At 42.3% G+C, this 19,974-nt stretch overlaps 1 protein-coding gene across 1 annotated transcript; it reads right to left on the minus strand.

Annotated features, from left to right (window-relative positions):
* Window positions 1-933: 933 nt before the first annotated feature.
* ADSL (adenylosuccinate lyase) lies at window positions 934-18,936 on the minus strand. The gene is made up of 13 exons (XM_026101729.2): window positions 18,722-18,936; window positions 14,024-14,227; window positions 12,826-12,870; window positions 11,931-12,010; window positions 9,598-9,769; window positions 9,253-9,299; window positions 8,749-8,839; window positions 7,729-7,798; window positions 6,594-6,741; window positions 4,416-4,506; window positions 3,795-3,884; window positions 1,398-1,574; window positions 934-1,076 (listed from the first exon to the last, which is right to left on the minus strand). Exons 1-13 carry the CDS (start codon window positions 18,875-18,877, stop codon window positions 990-992), a joined length of 1,458 nt encoding a protein of 485 aa, XP_025957514.1. The 5' UTR covers window positions 18,878-18,936; the 3' UTR covers window positions 934-989.
* Between the last annotated feature and the right edge of the window lie 1,038 nt (window positions 18,937-19,974).

The following is a 19,974-nucleotide window of genomic DNA, read 5'->3' on the forward strand; positions in this document are numbered from 1 at the left end:
AACAGAGGTAGGAGGGAGCTTTTTATTGCACTTAAGTAAAAAGAAATGGGTTGTACAATAATGACACTGGAAGAAGTGGTAAGGGAGTCTTTCCAGTTTAAGTCAAAAGCAGAGGAGTTTGGTCCAGAACTGAATGTCCAGTAAAGCACAGACATAAACAGAAGAACATTCAGGGCCAGAAACAAGATCATCAAAGCTCCTGAATTTCTCTAGCATCCAACAAATACCCCCATCTTTCATTTTCTCCTTATCAGACAAAACTTATTTACTGTAGAGAATGATTTCCACATGCCAGAATCCACCTGCCATTCACTACCAAGCACCTACAGCCAAGGACCTGGAAAAGTAAATTGCAAGAGCTAGTTCCTAAATTACATCTGTAAATATGGTTTCCAAAAGCTACAGAGACACAGGCACAGTATTAAAACAGCCAAGGAGCATCATAAAGCCTTGAAGACCACCAGTTTGATGCAGCCAGTAAGTCCCATGGCCCCTCCACTTCATTGTTCCTAATATTTTGGACCTATTTGCTCCCCAAATCACAGTACTCTGAAAGCCAGGACAGTCTTCTATCATCTTTTGAGTCACCTGTGGAGTTTAAGAGCAGATGAGTAAGATGGTGATGGCAATGGACTCAGTTCTCCTAGCCCATGCTCTTCAACAAGTCATATATGAATGCCAGGCAGCAGCTGGCATTGCTCTTTCAAACAGCTGGCAGTGCTCTGTAAGGGGCCACTGAAAGGTACTGTGATAAAGGTACCTTGTCACAATCAAGTGTCTCTCAGTAACTCAGCACACAAAACACAGAGGCTTGATTAAACAAGCAGACAGGGAATGAAAAGATCATCTGGAATCAAGGTGGCTATAAGCTCTGGGGGTTAAATAGGAAATGAACTACAGACAACCAACATAACATGACACAGTAAACAGACCTCATTCAATAAAACTTTTATTATTGTCCTGTACCCAAACACCGTTGTAGAATAAGCCTAAAGTGCCAGCTCAATTTTCCCACCCATCTTGCTTTGGTATGGCACTAGTGCTGGTCGAACCTCCTCCTTCAGGAACTTTGCCACCTGTTCAAGAAAGAGGGGAAAGAGAAAATTAGCAAAAGAAAGGATTCCCTTCTCCACCCCATTCAGACCTTGCTTGCCTCATTGAGGACTCTGTCTCACAGAGGCACCTAGCAGTCAAACATGTCCAGGGTCAAAAGTGCAAAGGCCACAGAGGAGAAAGACAAGGAAGTCAAGGAGAATGGAAAAGAGAAAGGTGTCCACCTTGGCAGTATGGACAGAGATACAAAACGTGCATGTTCTCTGGCATGCAAGGGGATGTAGGATTAGACAGTTCACTGCATAACAACCCGTAACACTTTTAGCCTCTTTCCACTACTTTACCTGCTGAGGAGCACGTCCAGTGAAGGAGGAGGGATCCAAAAGGCTTTCAAGATGTCCGTGGATGGGGCTGAAGTAGGGATCAGCACGGACACGGGCAATGAGGTCATTATCACCCCCTTCCTGTTTCACAACAGCAGCTGCTTGCTGGGAAAGAACGCGAACCTTCTCATGGCAATCCTGGAGCGGCGGAGAAAATATGAGGGGATAAGAAAAGAAAAAAGTCATTCCACTGTTACTAACAGCCTATGTCCAGCCTGCTAACTTGTGTACAGAAGGAAAAAACATAAAAGCCTACTGCACTGGACGGCATACAAATGGAACACAGCCTGGACTGCAGAGTGTCACATATCACTATATTAAAACAAGATTTTCTTCATCCTTCCACATCTGCCCTTTGATGTTAATGGTCTGAATGACAAATACATTCCCTGTTCAGTTATACCAAACACTAAGACAGTGGAATCCTTTCCACTTCTTCAAACCTCTAAATACTCTTGAGATTCACTATGGGATTTTTTTAGTTGTTCTATCTCGTGCTTACATGATTTTTCCAAAGAAAGACTATAATAGCTGTTCCCAAAATATTCTATGAACTGTAGTAAAAGAATTACTTATTTGCCACTAGTCATCTGCTGTATGGAACATCTTTGAAGCATAATAGTGCAAAATATACACAAGCTTGGAAAAGAAAAAAGAAAAAACTATTCAACTTAATGAGCAATGAAACTATGTAAACCATGGCTTACATGGCTTACATAAAGATGGATGGAAAGAAAAAAAGGACAAAAACATGAGGGTCTGAAACATCCTCTCCCAAGGAATCCTCACAAGAAACTGGCACTGTGAAAACCTTATAATAATTTCCCTAAAAGACTTCCTACTTGCTTGACTTTCTGCGGACTCAATCTGCAAAAAACAGAGAATCCAACTGCAGTCAGGAACCATCTGCAAAATCAGATTAGGCTACCATGCTGGCCCTAAACTACAGCCACGTGGCAATTATAGCCATATCAGGATCTCCTCTGCAAATGTATTATCCCTGATTAATCTTCAGTTCAGGGTAAAATGATCTACTGTTCTGTTTCCTCCATCGAAAGGCTGTCTTGCTCCAGCACTGACCTGCCCAGTTCTCTGCCCCAGATGAACAGATCAGTCTTCTGGATGTTCAGCAGTGGGAAAGGGCAGGGAGCTCCCTTTCTCTGCAATGAGGTGGGAAACCTCAGATTTGTCTTTAGAAAAGGTGCTCTTTCTGTGTTCCCAGCACACAATAACAGAACATACTAACAGGAATAAGAACAGGTTTTATAACTGTGTAGAATTATAATTGAAGAATATCAGAATGAAGGTATGCCAATAACAAACAAATAAAATTAGCTCTTCAATTGAATCAAAATAGAGAAAGGGGATTGTTTCGAAAATTAAGGGATACTTCAGAAAGAGAACCAGCTGAAAAGATATGGAAACTTATCCACATGATATGAACCCTAATATGTTTAGTTAGGAAGCCTACTGACTGACCCAGTGACAAACATCAGAGAGACCCAGAAAAGAAACAGTGTTTCTTGACTAATATCATAGGTGAGTTGTCAGAAGTGTTTCAGACAACTAGAACCACATATCCCACTCAAAGCTTCCAGTAAACCCAACCACTGTTACTATACTGCAAGTTTAACTTCTGTCCCTGATGTGGAAACAATCATGGAAGGAAAAATTACTATCTAAAGGTAAGTGAAAATAAGCTGGTCTATTAAGATGAAAATTTGATTATTAGTTTTAAACGGAATTGTGAAATTAATGGATAAGGCACTAAATCTAATTGTATCTGGATTTATTTGCTAAGAAAAACATTTAATTTCAATTGGTTTGGACACAGAAAACTGAATGAAGGCCTATAAACCAAGTCAGTAATAACAAAGCACTATACTGACTTAGAGACATGTAACACAAGAATGGATGGTTCAGAATGGTCTTACTTGCTTTGTCATTAACAGCACTGATTCATTCTTTAAGTTTATAAGATATCCAAATACCAACATGTTCCATTTAAAGAAGCCCAGCCTGTGTTCCAAGTTCCTCCAAACATTTACCAAAAAGAAAAAAAAGAGCCTCCTGATATCTACTGTAATAAAAATAGGTCTCTCTCCTCCTCCCCAGCATAGCCAGACAGATTAGCTCCAACACACACAGTGTTCCTAACAGTAAATAAGGATCTCCATGACTGCTCTCTCCTCAGAGAGCAGTCTGGCTTTGCAGCACCAATGTAATACTAATAACTTTGTGGGAGCAGGCTGGAAACAAAGAAAGGTGGGGTAGTCAGGAGAAGAGCCCAGATAGCTTTTGTTTCTCAAGAGTGAAATGCTAGGTGGTGAATACAGGTATTCTCCACTGTGTTTGTACCTGACGATTGCCTCCTGCTTTCACCATTGCCATGATTATGTTCTCTGTGGCCATGAACGGCAGCTCCTGCCGGATCCTCCTCTCAATCACCTGAAAAAAACCCAAACAAACAAACTGGAAAACTGGTAAAGCTGAGACTCCTGGTGAAGTTTGCCTTTCTCCTTGAATCCTAAAGACTATACAATGATGCAAAGATAATTTCTCTTTTGAACTTGGACCTGGAAATCTAGGAATTGAAGCTGATGATACTTAGAAGCGGTATCACACGAGGAACATTACTGCAGAAAAGATATCCTTTTTTTTTTCTTTAAGTATAGGTAAGTTACAGGACTGTAAGAGATCTGTCTTGACAGTACACTTTGGCAGTAAGTTCTACAGATCCTTTGTGCAGTTCAGAGAAAAAACATCCCTTTGAGAAGTTCTGAATTTACTATGTTTTGGCTTCAACAAATTCCCTTTAATTTCTGTACTGCATACAGTGAGAATGGAGAGCAGAATTCAGAAACCCTTTGAACTAGTAGACAAAAATGTAATCCTCTGAGCGGGAGGATTTTCACATATTTTGGCATAGTTGCAGCATTAACAAGGATGCAACACTGCACAAGTTATCTCCTGCTTTACCTTTGGATATACCACAAGTCCCTCGGAGATATTCTGCAGTGTACTCAGAATGATGTCAGCTGTGAGGAAAGCCTCAGCCAGACACACGCGCCTATGAAACACACATACCCAGCGCCCCAGTTAGCAATAAAAGGCCACGATCCAGCCTACCTCAGATCCAGCTCTTAAGTTTCTGCAGATGTCTCTAGATAGTATTACTGTGGCCCTAAAGCTGGAGCTGTTCCTTATAGGTGCTTCTTGCTGTGTAAAGGTCACAACCAGGTAAGCTAAGGGACATCTTATAGCAGTAGCTCTTGAGCTGAGAGTAAGGGAGGGGGTGTTTGGTCCTTTTGTCAATATAGGGGAAGAAAGAAAAAGAAAGGGTAAAGGCGCACACTGAATTATCTTGGAGCTTTCTATGATTACACAGCTAGAAAAGAGGGCAGCAATCTACAGAGCTAGCAAACACATGCAAATCTCTTCTCCCACATGCTTCACGTTGCCTTGGCTACTGATCCTACCCTGCAGGAGTAGGACTTGCTGCATGCTCATGCTGTGCCTGGCTGTGCTCAACGGGGAGCTTCCAAAGTGACTGATGCGTTTGCTGGGCTCCTCAAGAGAGATCACTCTGTCACTAGCGGGCTGCCGGCTCCCTCCAAGAGACCAGCTCCTGGTCACTGAGGAGGTTCCTGACAAAGCGGAAAGGAGGGAAAGCACAGCAGTAGTGGGGCTGAGCTGCAACAGGCAAAAGGCTCTGGATCTCTGTGCAGCAATTACAACATCACCCACCTGTGACAGCAGTACTTCACTAGTTCTAAACTGTGAATATTTTAAAATATACTAGTGCTTGAATCTTGTGCTACAGTTAAGGCCCCAAATTCTATCACACCATCCTCAGAAGGACTCTATCTGCTATTTTGTAGGTTATATGCTTGCTTTTTCTCTACTTGCCCTCTTTTCAAAACACTTTAGCTTTGACAAGAAAAATCCAAGGCACAGAATTTCATAATTGGATTATGAGGTGGACAGATGAACTTTTTTATTCAGTTAAGTGGAAATAAAATTTGAACATTCCAGTACGTATCTTAACACTTGATAGCTATGGGAAATAAACCTGCTAGCTCAATCAGCAACCAACTGCTTAAATTTTGCATTATCTTCTGCTGTCCATGCAGCTCTTTTCTTAAGAAAACAAGTAGCATTTGAAGCTGCGTAGTCAAGTCATTTTGGGGAAAAGATCTTCTATTTTTTCATGAAATTTTATGCAGAAATCTTTTTTGCAAAGACATCTTTAAAATAACATTCTAATCAATAATCTGAATACCAGTCTACAGCCAAAACTTCTATTATTCATTGCTCCTCATTGCCCTGCATCTTAGAAATCTCAGGTTTCTAAGATTCTTGGAGATCAAATTCTGTGACAGAAGACTACTTCAATGATAAAACATTTCAAAGGTAAATATGAGCTCTGTGCAAATTTAATACTAACTTGAAGTTGGAAGCAATGAAATTAATTGCTGTCATTTACTTTATAATAATTATAGATAAGTACTGCCCATCTCAAAATAGTCATAATGAAGAAATAGAGAACAATGCAGAGTTTGCTCAATAGTATCTAGAAGACGTGCATAGGTTCTCATGAAACTTTACTTACAGTAATAATGGTTTATGCTCTTTCTTTAGGGTCTGAACAACTTCTAGTAAAGAACAATACTTTACAAAGAAATTGAAATAAGTTTCTTCAGACTAACTGGAGGATGAAGGGATTGTATATAAAATGCTGAACTATTCTATAATATGTGAAGAGGACTAACAAGATCCAGGTTCAGAACAGACAGGAAGGAAAACTAGTTTGAGAAATGTGAGAACTGATATCCTGTAGCAATATGCTGTTGAGACAGGAAAAGACTAAAAGAACAATTTATTACCCATAGCTTCTGCATCACTCTTCCTGCTGGTTTACTTTCCAGAAGATCTTGATGGTATAAAAATTAACAGTTTTTATCTGATCGTAAAGAGAGAGAACATCAGTTTACAGTCTCTAGACTCTCTCTATTGAGACTGCTTTTCACCAAGGTGATAACTGCCAGCTTGAAGTTCAAGACTAAACTATGGTTTTAGTTTAAAAATAGTATTTTCTAAATATATCAAAGCACCGTTCTGCACAAGAACTAAAACCACTGCATGATTTAAACACACCTGTTGGCACTGTCATCCAATGTTCGCTCAAACCACTGCACAGAGGCCGTTTGGAGGGGATCCAGGACCAGAGTCATCAGGTGCCTAGCCAGGCTGCAGCACCGCTCTGAACGCATTGGGTTTCTCTTATAAGGCATAGCGCTTGAACCTGCATAAGAAGAGAGGGTGATAGAAACAGGGCAATGGAAAAAGTGCATTCAGAGAAAAAGAGATGAAATCCCTTCCCCCAAGAAGAAAACTATGTCAAAAATCATATTTTTGTCTAGAAACTCAACACATGATGTTTTCTTAAGGACAAAATGGATTAATGACAATGATATACCATCACCATTCTCCTTCAGATTAGACCATCCAACTGTGGGGAGAAAAGAGTTCAAACATATTCTGCAATTCTGCAAAGCAGATAAAACACTGCCACATGAAAAGAACAAATGGACTTTATTTTTACTCTGCAATACTTAGCAGCACCTCTCTAGACTACCCATGGCAACTTCAGCAGTGTTTGAGACCCTGTCTGCTCAATAACACTGCCCTTGAAAGTCAGACACTTATACTGGCTGCCTTTTTCTCTGGTGAATGGAGATCAAAACTGATCATAAAATGCAGAATGGTTGAAGTAACAGATATGGCTAAGGACTAAGTTATGCACCTGAGATTTCCTCTAGTCCAGATCCAAAACTTTCTCTTCTACCCACCTCAGAATCATGTCATTGATATTTTTTCTAGCAAGGGTCTAGTCTAATTTTATTATTCCAAATTTGTCTGTTTATGAAGATAAAACGCTGAGTCAAGCTGAAAACCTACAGTTCCAGTTAGCTTCAGTAGGAATGGAAAACAATAAGTTCTGCTTAGACCCAGGCCCCCTTCTGTGGCAAATGGGATGTAAGTACTTGATTGCTTCTGCTCTTTCCCAAAATCCAGGAAATGCAAGAGCAGGAGTCTGATTTTAACTACTTATTATATACCCAGAAACTTTTGAGTACTTTTTTTCCTAAGGACTCAAAATATTAGTAACTTCAAACCCCAGTGTACTTAAAGCAATTTCTGTCAGTGACATTTCTAAGTTTGCTCAAAAGGCTGCACCAACATAAGTGGGAAAGTGCATACACTGGCCCCCAGAAATGCCATCCCTTACCAATCTGGTCTTTCTCAAAAGGCTCCTCTATTTCCTTCAGGTTGGCCAGAAGACGAATATCAGTACAAATCTAGGAAGAAACCCAAGAAATTAATACACAGAACCAAACTAACACACGCCAGTATGAATTCCTGTCAATGTGCTTGAAGAGTTGCTTGCCTCTGTGTCCAAGAAGTAAACTGGGGAGACAGTGAAAAATTTGACAGAAAAATTGACACTGCAATCATACTTTCTGGCATAGCTTTACAATGTAGAAGAAAAAGGGGGCAGATTTTCTAGAAGAGAATATTATACTGAAACTCTTAATTTAGGCCTAAAAATTCTCTTAATTTAGGCCTAAAAATCCCTAAGTAAAGAGAACATAAGGAAAAAAAGAGGTCCACTGTATTAGAATACAACAGGACTCTAAGAAGGGCAGATGTTTGCAGGGAATGGAAGAGATACCAGAAGGGAACACTGAAAAAGCATAACAAAATTACACAGTGATTTACAAACACAGATAATGTGTGCTCACTGAACCAGGCAGCCTATGAATCTAAGACAGAAGAAGATACCACAGATCACTTAGCCCAAGAAGAGAGAGGGAAGGAACAGAGATAAATCAATGAAAAGAATCCACAAGGACAGAGAGAATAACACCATTATCAGAGAAGCAATTAACTGGAAGCAAATGGTGAAATTTAAAAACTCATACACCACTAGGAAAGACGTTTACTCTAATTGGATCAATTTTAGCACAGATTAGACTAATATCTGGTGTGGGATTTGTTAACCCATCTTAGCATCTGCTCAGTAAACTTGTTTTATTTGCCACTGGTCTTAAGACCTTGTAGGTATGATGTCCTGGGAACGCACCTAGCGATGAATTTACATGATCACAAAGAGAACGGCTGAACAACAAACACCAATTAATGTTTTCTGAGGAAACCATTCTGCACAATGAGCTCCTTCCCTTCAAGATCCATAATGCCTCCCCCTTTGCCTCCCCTTCTCCCTCCTATATATAATTACTGTGCTCACCTTGTGTATAGATGCCCCCAGACTGGCCAGCACAGACAGGACTTCAATATCCACCTTGCGACTATAGGTTTGCCCCGTAACTATATAAGCCCTAGAAATAAGCACAGAATAAGTCAAGTGCTCTGGGCACATGCAACTGTACTGCAAGACCTTGAGAAAGGAGTGACAATGCCTGTTTAAGTAGAGGACAAGGTTGTCCTTCTTCCTTGATGGGAACACCTTTGGATTCAGGCTGTTGATTTCCTGGGGCAGCATGCACGTGGAAAGAGCAGCAGAGGAAAAACGGATAGCTGCACTTTGATAGGGAGACAAGTAGAAGTGGCCTGTTTAGGAAGTGGAGTGGCCTGCAGGAAGCTGCAATTGGGGATGGAAGTTTGCAAAAGGATAAAACCAACAGCAGCACAGATGTCAGTTCAGCAGCTAGCAGAATCTGGGCCAAGATGGACAGCAGGAGTCACATTTGTTAACACCAAATTTAGGTTACTAAGCATGCTTGTTACATACCGTTTAAATCCTGCCTTTGCAGTCACTAATCTGTCCAGCTCTTCCACCTCGGGGGCAAAGAAAACAAAACAAATGGGACCTCAAAATGCAATGACTGAAGAAGGGCAGCAACAGCAAAAATGATCCTCTGCGCTTCTCAGTTTACTGCCAACAAACCTCATACTTGCCTGGAAGTACCTCCTCCCCACAATTCTGTTTGTTTTCATGCAGTTTGGGTCCCCAAGGGATCACAGTGCCCTTGCTAATTTGATGCCAGAATCTCCATATTCCCCTAAACACAACAGCATTCTGGAGGAAGAACTGGGGGGAGACTGGAAGTCCACTCCCTCAGTTGGGCTGACTTACTTTGCTATGGTCTCCCTCAAAGAGCTGCAAGAAGCTGGCTTGAGTGCCAGTGGTGCCTTTTACACCTCGAAAGCGCAGGTCATCCCGAGCCCTCTCCAATTTCTGCAGATCCATGCACAAGTCCTGAATCCACAAGCAGCAGCGTTTTCCCACAGTGGTGAGCTGTGCAGGTCTAAGAACAACCAAAAACAGAATGCGACTTATGGACAATTTGCACAGCAACTCCACAAGGACTACCCTTAGCTGCTGAGTCTACTGTTGAAGCTTGCTTGAAGGTCTGTCTTTCTCAGACTCCTTGGAGCAGAAATTAAAAAGACCTGTCTTAAGTAAAAAGAGGTAACAGCACATATAAAACTCCAATAAATGATACTGGAAGATATGATCATTCTTTTCAGGAATTAGATGTAGCTACATTAAGAGAAAATAGTAATTGTAGTTTCTGTGCATGTTAGAGGATTAAATTCCACTCCATTTATGCGAGGAAGAAATAAGTGAGAATAGATATCTGAGGGCATCTGTTTAAGTACTGGGATTTTTAGAGTTTCTTTAAAAAGAGGACTGGAGACCCATTATTCAGAGCATCTAAAATGGGTTATACTGTGTTTTTCCAGAATTCTGTCAAATGGAAAAGCCTCAGTCAGTGCAAGTAATGTGACTTAACAGATCCGTTCCCCAGTCTCCATATTTCTGCTCTTCAGTCACAGTTACTCTGATCCAAAAATCGGATCTATTTTTAAAACTTACTGAATTGTTGGAAACCGTCGTCTCCCTCTGTTCCCTACATTTCCCCCGCGCCTCAGGCCACCAGAGCTGTGGTTTATTTGAGGCCCGAGGGCGCTCCCTGCTGGACCGCGGCAGCGGTGGCCGCAGGTGCCGCCGCCTCACCGGCACCAAACCCAAAGAACAGAAATCAGAGGGTTGGTAGAAAGAGCGAGTGTATCAGACCTGCTCTCCTAATTCTGATATTCAAGGACACAGAGGACATACAGGCTAATGTAAAGCTCACTGAGTTCTGACGTGAGTTTCTCGAAACAGAAATATTCATGTACACATTGTGATTTTAAATTACTGCTCTTCTAAGGGACTATTCCTTATTTACAAAATGCATTTCTTGGCCTCCAGGCAAATGTGTGATAATTAACAATCTTGTTATCCAGTATTTTTTGTAAGAATTCCACCTTGAAATGCATATCTGCAACTTCAACCACACTGCAAATGCTTTGCAGAGAAAATGGTGACCTTACAATGAGCCTGGAAGTTAAACTACTTCAAATTTATCAGAATGAACTCTAAAGAAAACTGCTATACTGTTTGAAAAATACACTTCTTGAATATTCCTTTGCACTCTTTCCAAAAGTCAAGATAAAATTGAGCCAAGAGAATACTCTTCTGACAACCTGTGGATGAAGAGAGACATAGGACTAAAACTTATGCTGCTGTATATTCCATGTCAACTCAATCATCAGTCAGGGGGGACCTGACCTGATGCTCCCTCTATCCTTCAGGAGTCATTCTAAAGTGTAAGACATCTAGCTTGACATGATCTGTGCTTAACTGCCCTGGCCCTAGTGTTCTGTATCGCCAGGAGTGGAAAATCCAGGCTTTCCTCAAAGTTTGAAGCCTCTAAAAGCAAGCAACTGTCTTCCCTGAAACATCAGATTAACCCACCTCCCCCAGCAACAGGCCTATCCAGATCTTCTTGTTCCTTGACAAAGCAGTCTGCCTGAAAGCAGTCAATGACAGCTGTGCTACACAAAAAAGTAAGTTTCCGAAGAGACAGAAAACTGTTGTCCCAAAACAGGGGAAATTCTTCCTGATTCTTCCCAGGGATCCATTTATGGATAAATGAAAACTGAGGGATCTTGTAATCATCACTTCAGAAGAAAGCTTCAGCTGCACTGACAGATTGAGTAGCTGTTTTTTCCTGCCAGTATCAAGTTTTTCTAAGCTGCAGTTGAAGCTGACTTAACTGACAGAAAAACAAGCATTACAAAAACGTGACCGGAAGGCAGGCTTACTGCAATTCCCAATCATGTCTTCTGAAACAGCCTAGAATTTACACATCTGTGTTAGCAAGTAAGTTGCTCCTCATGAAACTGTATTAAAACAACTGCTGACAGCTATTCACAGCAATAGTTCAATTTCCTGAGATAAGACTGCAGTTAGGCATGTGCCCCTTTTCTGAACCTCACACAACGTCTTAGTGATGTCCAGAAGTACCAGCTGCCACTGATCAGAAATGGGAAAAAGAAGGGAGAAAGAAAGAGCAGTACTTGATCAACTTATCCAAAGCACAGCCAACAAAATGAAAGCAAAAGCTTCTGGCTACTTACTGGTAGTGAGTGAAGCCCAAAGTAGCCAGGTCAGCATACTTCTCAGCAAAGTCGGCCAGCCGGCTGATCACCCTGGCGAGCTGGTGGATGCAGGTAGGATAGAAAAGAGGAAGAATGAGGGTGGGGGGGAAAGCAGAAGCTGGCATGATAAGCACAATGATGCTGTGAGAAAAGGGGGAGGAAAACAAGTGTGTAATGCTTAAATATCTCCCTCTCACTGTAGAACATGGTGTTCTGCATTTTTTAAGGGCACGCACATAATTTTAGCTTGCTACAAAACTCAAGTAGGAAATGATACAAGTGGCTGGACTTCAGCTCAGGCTAGCCCAGTCCAGCCCAGCCCTCATCCCCAACCCAACCCTGCAGCTGGTTTATACCTAAGCCTTTTCTTTTTTTCCTGGAATTGATCAGAAATCAAGTTGCTTGGGGTATAACATCGACACATTTACAATTCAGGGCAGTAGGATGCCAAGACATTCAGGTGAGTTAGGCAATACTGCACCACACTCCCACAATCTGATATTTGACCTCAGAAAATTGTATTAGATAGATAGCTTCATGAATGCGTATGCATTCCTAGGTATATAGTATGGGGATACCTAAGCTGGCCCTGAAAGCAATAGTTTTCTGAAACCGGTACATATGGCACAGATAAATGGCTAGTAAATAGAAAAGTATTGCTTATAAATCCCTTGGTGAGCAAAAAAGCTTTGGGGGAAGGCTTGAAAAAGAAAAGAACGCCTTGGGGAGAAGACAACGTGCTTGAGAATAATCCATATGGGCAGCTCTTCCTAGCTCCCCACCAGGGCCTAGGAAAATCCACGTTAAACACAGTCTATTAACATGCCATCAGTGCTGCCCACTTCTGAAATACTGTGCACAACCGCCTTCTCACCTTGGGTAGCAGCAGGTTAAACCCATCACGGAGGACAATCAGATCCTGGAAGAAGAAAGAAAATTTGGGCCACGTCCAACACCATCCATTCAATCTGAAGGACAAGACACAATGGCTTCTCTCTTAACATAGAGAGGATACAGATAATTAAAATGCTCTGCCTGCTCAGAAGTCTCTTATAAGGAAGCCTCTGTTTCCCTCCCTGAATCAGAATGTGGCAGGGAACTTCTTATGACAAAAATGCTGGATCTATCATTGTCCGTTCTGTACTACCCATAAAAAAATCATACTGGATAGCAGAAGACTCATTTCCACTACTGGGCAAAACAAATTATTGTTCTGAGATACTCCTGATGTCCATGGAACAGGAGACTACATCATTCATCCCAGGTGGAAAATACCAGCACTGTATGCTAAAGGTAGCAGGATAGTCAGCAGACTCTCAGGTAGCAGTTAACTCCTTCTGATGAGACTCAAGTACAGCTAGGTCCCAAGTGTTGCAAGGAAGGTGGGTAATACCTAAAAGCCAAACATGTTTGCAAGGGAGTAGGGTAAAAATAATCACACAGCAGCTCCTTGGAGGACAAAAGAGGATGAGAAGTTGCAATGACTTTGACACAAGGGAACAGCAATACAACAGAAAATTAGGCTTCAGTCTGTATTCAGTTTTATACAGGTTTTTCACAAACACTTTACAGCTCTGTAGAATGGTGGTGGTACTTTCTTATTTAACAAACTTATCCATTCTCTTGGCCACTGAAATGTTTTATCCTGAATGGATGCAGATATCCCAAGCAGCAATTGAAAGCTCACAAGCTACTTTTATCAGAGGTGGCCTTATTTTGCAAGCCAGTGAGCTCTTGTCCCATTGGCATAACCAAATTTTGTATGCGTTTGTAACTCTCAAGATCATGACTATCTTATCTCCTTGAATATATAACATGCAAGCAGAGCTTAGAGAACATTTAGTTTGCTGATGAATCTTGTTTCATATCAAAAGGAAGCAAGCAAAAGGGGCTTGCTTTCCCAGAGTAGCTAGGATAAAGGGGAATTAACTTCAACAGCAAAACTAATAAAAATGTCTGGAAAAATCTACTGATACAGAAATAGAAAACTTTATAAAAAAAGCTGTCAAGTGAACAACTCTGGCTTTGTTTCAACCAGCTCTGCAAGCATTAAACTGAAAATATTATATTACCGTATTATCCCCTACATAACAGGAAGTGGCTCCAAGGTGAATGATGGCTGCAGCTTTTGGACAGCAGTGGGCAAAGGTGTGAACATGGGCCATCACATCATGACGCAGCTTCTTCTCTTCCTCTGCTGCCATCTTGAAGTCTATGTTGTCCAGATTTGCTTCCATTTCCTGTATTTGCTCATCTGTGATAGGAAGTCCAAGCGACTGCAAGGAGAAAAGAACTTCCTATTTCCCTTTGTCTTTAAGAGACAATCCAAATTGAGACAGTAGCTGTTCAGATAATTTACTTCCATATGACACATCTTGGAAGCACGGCAATTTGGCACAAGCAAGGCCCCAGTCCAGAGCTGTAACAGCAAATACTTTCATTCTAGGGCTCTCCAACCTTTTCCAATAGGATAGTGTTCATGCTTAGATGTTCCTCTTGGACTTCATACCTTCCTCAATCACACAACGTCCTTGCGACAACTCTAAAAATGAGTCCCACGGAAAAAGTGACAGAAAAATAATATAGTTTTAGCTTCTTTTAATGTAATTCACCTTTTGGGTAAAGGATAATCAGCTACCATATGATGAGCTAGCTTGTGTTGGGAAGAACTGTTTGGATCACAAGCAGACATAAATCACATTAAATAGTGGGCTTGGAACATACAGAAACCAAAGGTTGTCTGTACCTTTCTAAAAGTCATCCTACAATATCTCATTTCAGTCCAAAACTGGAAGCTGGGGAAACCAGTTACTTGATTTGGATGCAGGAGATAAATGCTGTTAGTCCATGTTTAAAGATACTAGCTAAACTTCTTCAGCAAGCTAACTTAAATACAGAATAAGATAGCAAATTGCAGAATTATGCACTGGTATAAATCTTGCATAGTTCTGTACTTGCACAGGTCAACTAAGTCACGAGAAAGCTTTTTTTTTTCCTGATACTGGGAGTATAAAAATCTCATGACAAACTTGACATTACTGCCTTTTCTAAATTAAAATGCTACCATCTTGCACATTAGTAATTATAATTCACGAATCAGGAAGCTTTAGTGATATAAAGCATTTCAAAAGCTAAAATCAAAACTAATAAAATGTTTTGCACATGTGGAATCTGGAACTACAGAAGACAGCAAGTGAAGCAGATGGGTCTTCAAGGACCTCATCAGGTAATTAGTATGCACATAACTTAAAAATGGCATACTTCAAGTGTAATTCCATAATCATGACTGTTCAGATGAATGAGGAAAAGTACCTGGTGCCAGACTGCTGTCTTTGAGGTGTACAGGTACAGATAAGAACTGCCTGAAAGTTGTAACAGCAACTCAGGCCACTCAGCAGGCAATACAGTCTTGAACCAGGATTAAAATCTCATACCTCGTTCACACATCCATGATTCATTCTGAAAAGCTGACCACGGCATGTAGTCACTGATGGCCGCATAAAGAGGACAGAATTAATTCCTAAGAAAAGGGATGACTGGTCAACCTTACATGTACAGAACTACATGTAAGACTAGGGCAGTGCCAAGGCAAATGCTGTTTTCATGCATCCACAAACATTACCTGAAGCCTCTTCCCTATGACTTTTTGCCAATACTGACAGGACCTCAGGGAGAAAGCAAACAGATGTCCTTCAAACCTGTATACCTAAGAAAACTAAGGGGAAAAACTACTAGAGGGAGACCATAGGATTTCTTCAAAGTACTACAGGGCAGCGATCCCACTGCACTCCCTGGCTTTTACTTTTAAGGTGTTATTCCTCAGTGGTCATTCCAATACTTTGATGCAATGCTGTAACAGCTACAACTGTTCATTCACCCCCACTCCTAACAGCCAGAGCAAAGCGGATGGATAATATGGGACATCTCCTACAAACAAAATGAGAACACTGGCCTGCTCATCTAACAAGGAACATACTACAGAAGAACACTGAAATTTAAATAGCACAAAAAATAAATCGGGACCTACTATAGGCTCCTACAAATAAGAGCAAAAGAACATTCTGTGATGCTGCAGGATGTCAAAGCCAATTCTAACAGAAGGAAGAGCTCCATAAAATGCACATTTATCTTTTGAATAATGTATTTAGGTCAAGAGCTCAATGTTCAAAGAAAGAAAAAAGAATGAGGTAGTAAGTATCATAATACAAAGGAATTAATGTTAAAAAAAATAGAGTTTTGGAAGGGGTATAAACTCATGTGCTTCAGGTCTTAATCCAAACTCTAGCTACCGTGAGTTGAGAGAATATTAGTTTAAGAAGCTGTCTCTTAGTAATCACTGTCTTTGACGAGTCTCCTCTGTCAAACTCCTGGTATTACCTGCTATAAGGAACAAAATACAAACTGAAAAGATTTTCTGTCTAATCCAGGTTCCACTGAACTAATTTCACAGTTCTCATTTCACATATTCCAAGTGGATTACTCCTAAATTTCTCCTGTAAGTATGGTCAATATTGAAACCATTTAACTGACCCTCATCCTTCACCTAAAACTCATCGCTAACCTTCATGCCCCCTCTTTTTCTTCCCTGCAACCTTCAGAAAATCTGTAGTTCCTACTACTCTGATTTACTGCAAAATAAGCTTCTACGCTTATCAGAGAGGCGACGTATAAATGGCTTGTAACATAGTGAGAATAAGTAATGGAGTAAGTACTGCCCATGGTTCACTGATTACCGGCTTTTTACAACGTCCTCAAAGATAACTATTGTGCATCTTCCATATGGAACCTGGGGGAACTGCTTAGGATTATATGCATCTCTTAAACTGACCACTGACAGAGCTAACAGGTGCTGAAAGTAGCTGACTCTCTGAAAGTAGCTGACTCTCCTCTTTCAGTCCAGAGCTGACATCAGAAGACTAACTCCTCAGGAACGAGGACACCATATAAAAATAGTAGCCTCCCTCCTCCCACAACAAATATGGCGCTCAACAAATTGCAAGACCTGTTGCTACGTTCTGGAAACAAACCTTGGCACTGGAAATGGGAGGGAAAACTAGTCAGGAAACAGAGGTACACAGGGGACCCTGAGTCCACAGAGTTTGGGAGTGGAAATCTAGAGGTCTCACACTGGCTCTTTCAGCAACTTGCTTTTCCTTATTGGGCAAGTCATGTAAAATACTTTGTTCTCTAAAAGAAAAAGCTGATGATTGTCTCCTAGAATTATTAGGTGACAAGGGAATTAGTGCATAAATTGCCATGCTTTGAGCATGCAAGCTCCTTATGCATGCATTCTTAATACAACACTCCCTACACCAAAAGAGATTTGCAGTCTGTTCACTCCAACAGCTCAGCAGTGACGATTCCCAGCACCTGGTATTTTAGAAGAAGGCTTCTCTTTATCACGGCCATATACTTGCATCATCAGTTTCTAATATATCATGTTTAGCAAGGCCACCATAGTAGTTTAATCCTCAAGTAGAGAAGTAACACATCACTAACATTGTGAATGGCTCCTTCATTCTCCAGCATAGTGCTTCTCTGCCTTTCTGGTAATAATAACAGCTAGACCTAGTGCTTAGTTTTCTTCCTATCAATTCAAGCACTTTGAAAATGGAAACTGAAGATTTGTGCACAGAAAAAATACACAATGATTATGTTTGAAAGTTATCCTGTCAGAGGGCAAGGCAGTTTTTTTGTTTTTTGTTTTCTTTTTCCCTCCTGGAAGTGTTTTCACTGTCAAAAGTTGATATGAATCTTCTCCTTCTCAGGGTATGCCAACAGGGTTGCAAGGAATTAAGTTAATACATCTTAACAAGTGACTGTCTCAACTAAGTAGCAACAGTTGCCATGTGGCAAAATTCAAAGTAAAATGATTTAACTTAAACTATGTTCTTAAAATGTTAGCTCCATAGAATCTACTAATGCAACAACTTGCAAACATGAACATAACTCTCAGTCTCCCTTTCCTAATGGATGAACTGATGCCAATCATTTGCACTGCCAGGTTTTCTGTGATGCTCTACCTCTCAGAAACGTGATGAGCGTTTCTTGAACAAGCTTTGGACAGGATCAAACTTATCTCTGAAATTTGGGCTACCTAGAAACCATTGGCTGCAGAATGACTGGGGTGGTCCGTGTGGCACAGATTAACTGCAAACTGACTGCACCATAGAATATCTCACAGCAGTCACACCTCCTGGAAAGTAAACAGCCCACTGCTGGAAAAAGGACATTCCTGTTTGCTCAGAAGGTAAAACCCCCCTACTGCCCACAAAAAATTGCTTACCAAAGCTTTTACAAAACTAATTTCACAAAGAAGGGAAAAGTACAGGAGGGAGGGTATGGAACAGGAAAACCTGATTTGCTGGGGGATGACAGTTGTATTAAGGGTGACGTATAAACGATTGTGTAAAAGTGGGCCTTCAACCTCCACAGACCCTTTTCTTTCTTTCTTTTCTTTTCTTTTTTTTTTTTAGGTTTGAAGATTATTTGGTAAGTTTTCTTTCACTTAACCTGGAGAAACCGAAAACATTGCTTCACCTCCAATTTTTGAGCGAAAGCCACAGGAAGGGCATCACTGCTGGTTGCTGCACCAAGGCGCAGAGACAGCAGCGGCGAAGCTGTCCCGCGGGCATCGCAGGCGCGACGCGAGCAAAACGCGGGCGCGGCCGACAGCTCGAGCACCAAACCCCGCGGAGGGCCGCGCCCGGCCCCCCCGGCCAGGCGGAGACACCGCCGGCCCCCCCCGCGGCCTCCCCCGGGGCCGGTACCTTCTCCGCCTGAGCGAGGTAGAGCCAGAGGCGGCGCCAGGTGCCGAACTTCTTCCTCTCGCTGAAGTTGAACGCCATCTCGGCGCTGGCGTAGCGCGACACGAGCGGCGAGCGGTAACGGCCGAGCGCGTCCTCCTCCGCGCCGAGGGTCGCCATGGCGGCGGCGGCGCGCGGGTAACGGCCGCCGAGAGGCCGCGCGGCCGCCAGCAGCGGGGGGGGGGGGGGGGGAAATGCGGGCGGTGGCCCCGCCCCCCGATGCTGCCAGCGCCCCGCCCCCGCCCGCCCGGCGCCGCCGCGGCCCCTGGCGGGCGGGAGGCTGCGCCGCGCCGCCGCCGGGGAGGGGGGAGGGGGGCAGCGCGGTTCCCTCCCAAACCGGGAAACTTCCCCCTCGGGGGCACAAACCTACCTTCTTCCGACAAGGCCCTGCCCTCGCTGCCAAATAAATCCGCCTCGTGCGCTGAAGAAAATAGCTTGTCACGTGCAAGGACCCGAATTAAAGAGTGTGTGTGTGTGTGTGTGTGTGTGTGTGTGTGTGTGTGTGTGTGTGTGTGTGTGTGTGTGTGTGTACACACACCCACAGAGATGCTCTCAGCGTCAGCTATGGATGCAACAGTGGAGATCAGGAGCAGGGGATGCAGGAAGAGCACTGGTACCCCTCTGACTCACTTTCCCTCAGGTGCGGTTTAACTGCAGTGAGCAGGGAGCAAGGGAGGGAGGCCCCGCGTGCCCTCAAAACACTGCAGCCCTGCAGCCACAGCTGTGGCTCTGCAAAATGCAGTGTGTAAAAAAAGAAAAAGAAAATCCAGTTTCATGGCTTTAACGTGCAATACTAAGCAAAATATCTAACGTGTGGTTTCCTGCTGATGTTGATGGGATTATCTACAGTAGTAGAAAGACTGGGTTTTGGGTGTTAAAAGTATTTTAAGAGCAATGCACTGCTGCATGACAAGACAACACACTCACAAGGGAGATGGTGTCAGATGAGGGGATGGATCTACGATTCGTTCAAACAGCCACCCCGAAACCCAGTGCAGTTTCAGAAGCACCAGCAAGAGGTATAGTTGAGGTCTTTTCCCTCTTAAATACAAGTGACCGTGGACTTACCAGTGGCAGTTTGGTTGCAGCACTAAAACTAGAGGTGGAAAAAGGAAACCTTAGTCCCTAGGAGGGCTCAGTGACTGTGTGTAGCAGAATAAAGGTGCAAAAAACAAGGGTATTAAATGCTTAGCAGCCAAACACATTTATTAGTCTTT

This window comes from Dromaius novaehollandiae, chromosome 1, assembly GCF_036370855.1.
Source record: "Dromaius novaehollandiae isolate bDroNov1 chromosome 1, bDroNov1.hap1, whole genome shotgun sequence".
In the NCBI taxonomy this organism is placed as follows: domain Eukaryota; kingdom Metazoa; phylum Chordata; class Aves; order Casuariiformes; family Dromaiidae; genus Dromaius; species Dromaius novaehollandiae.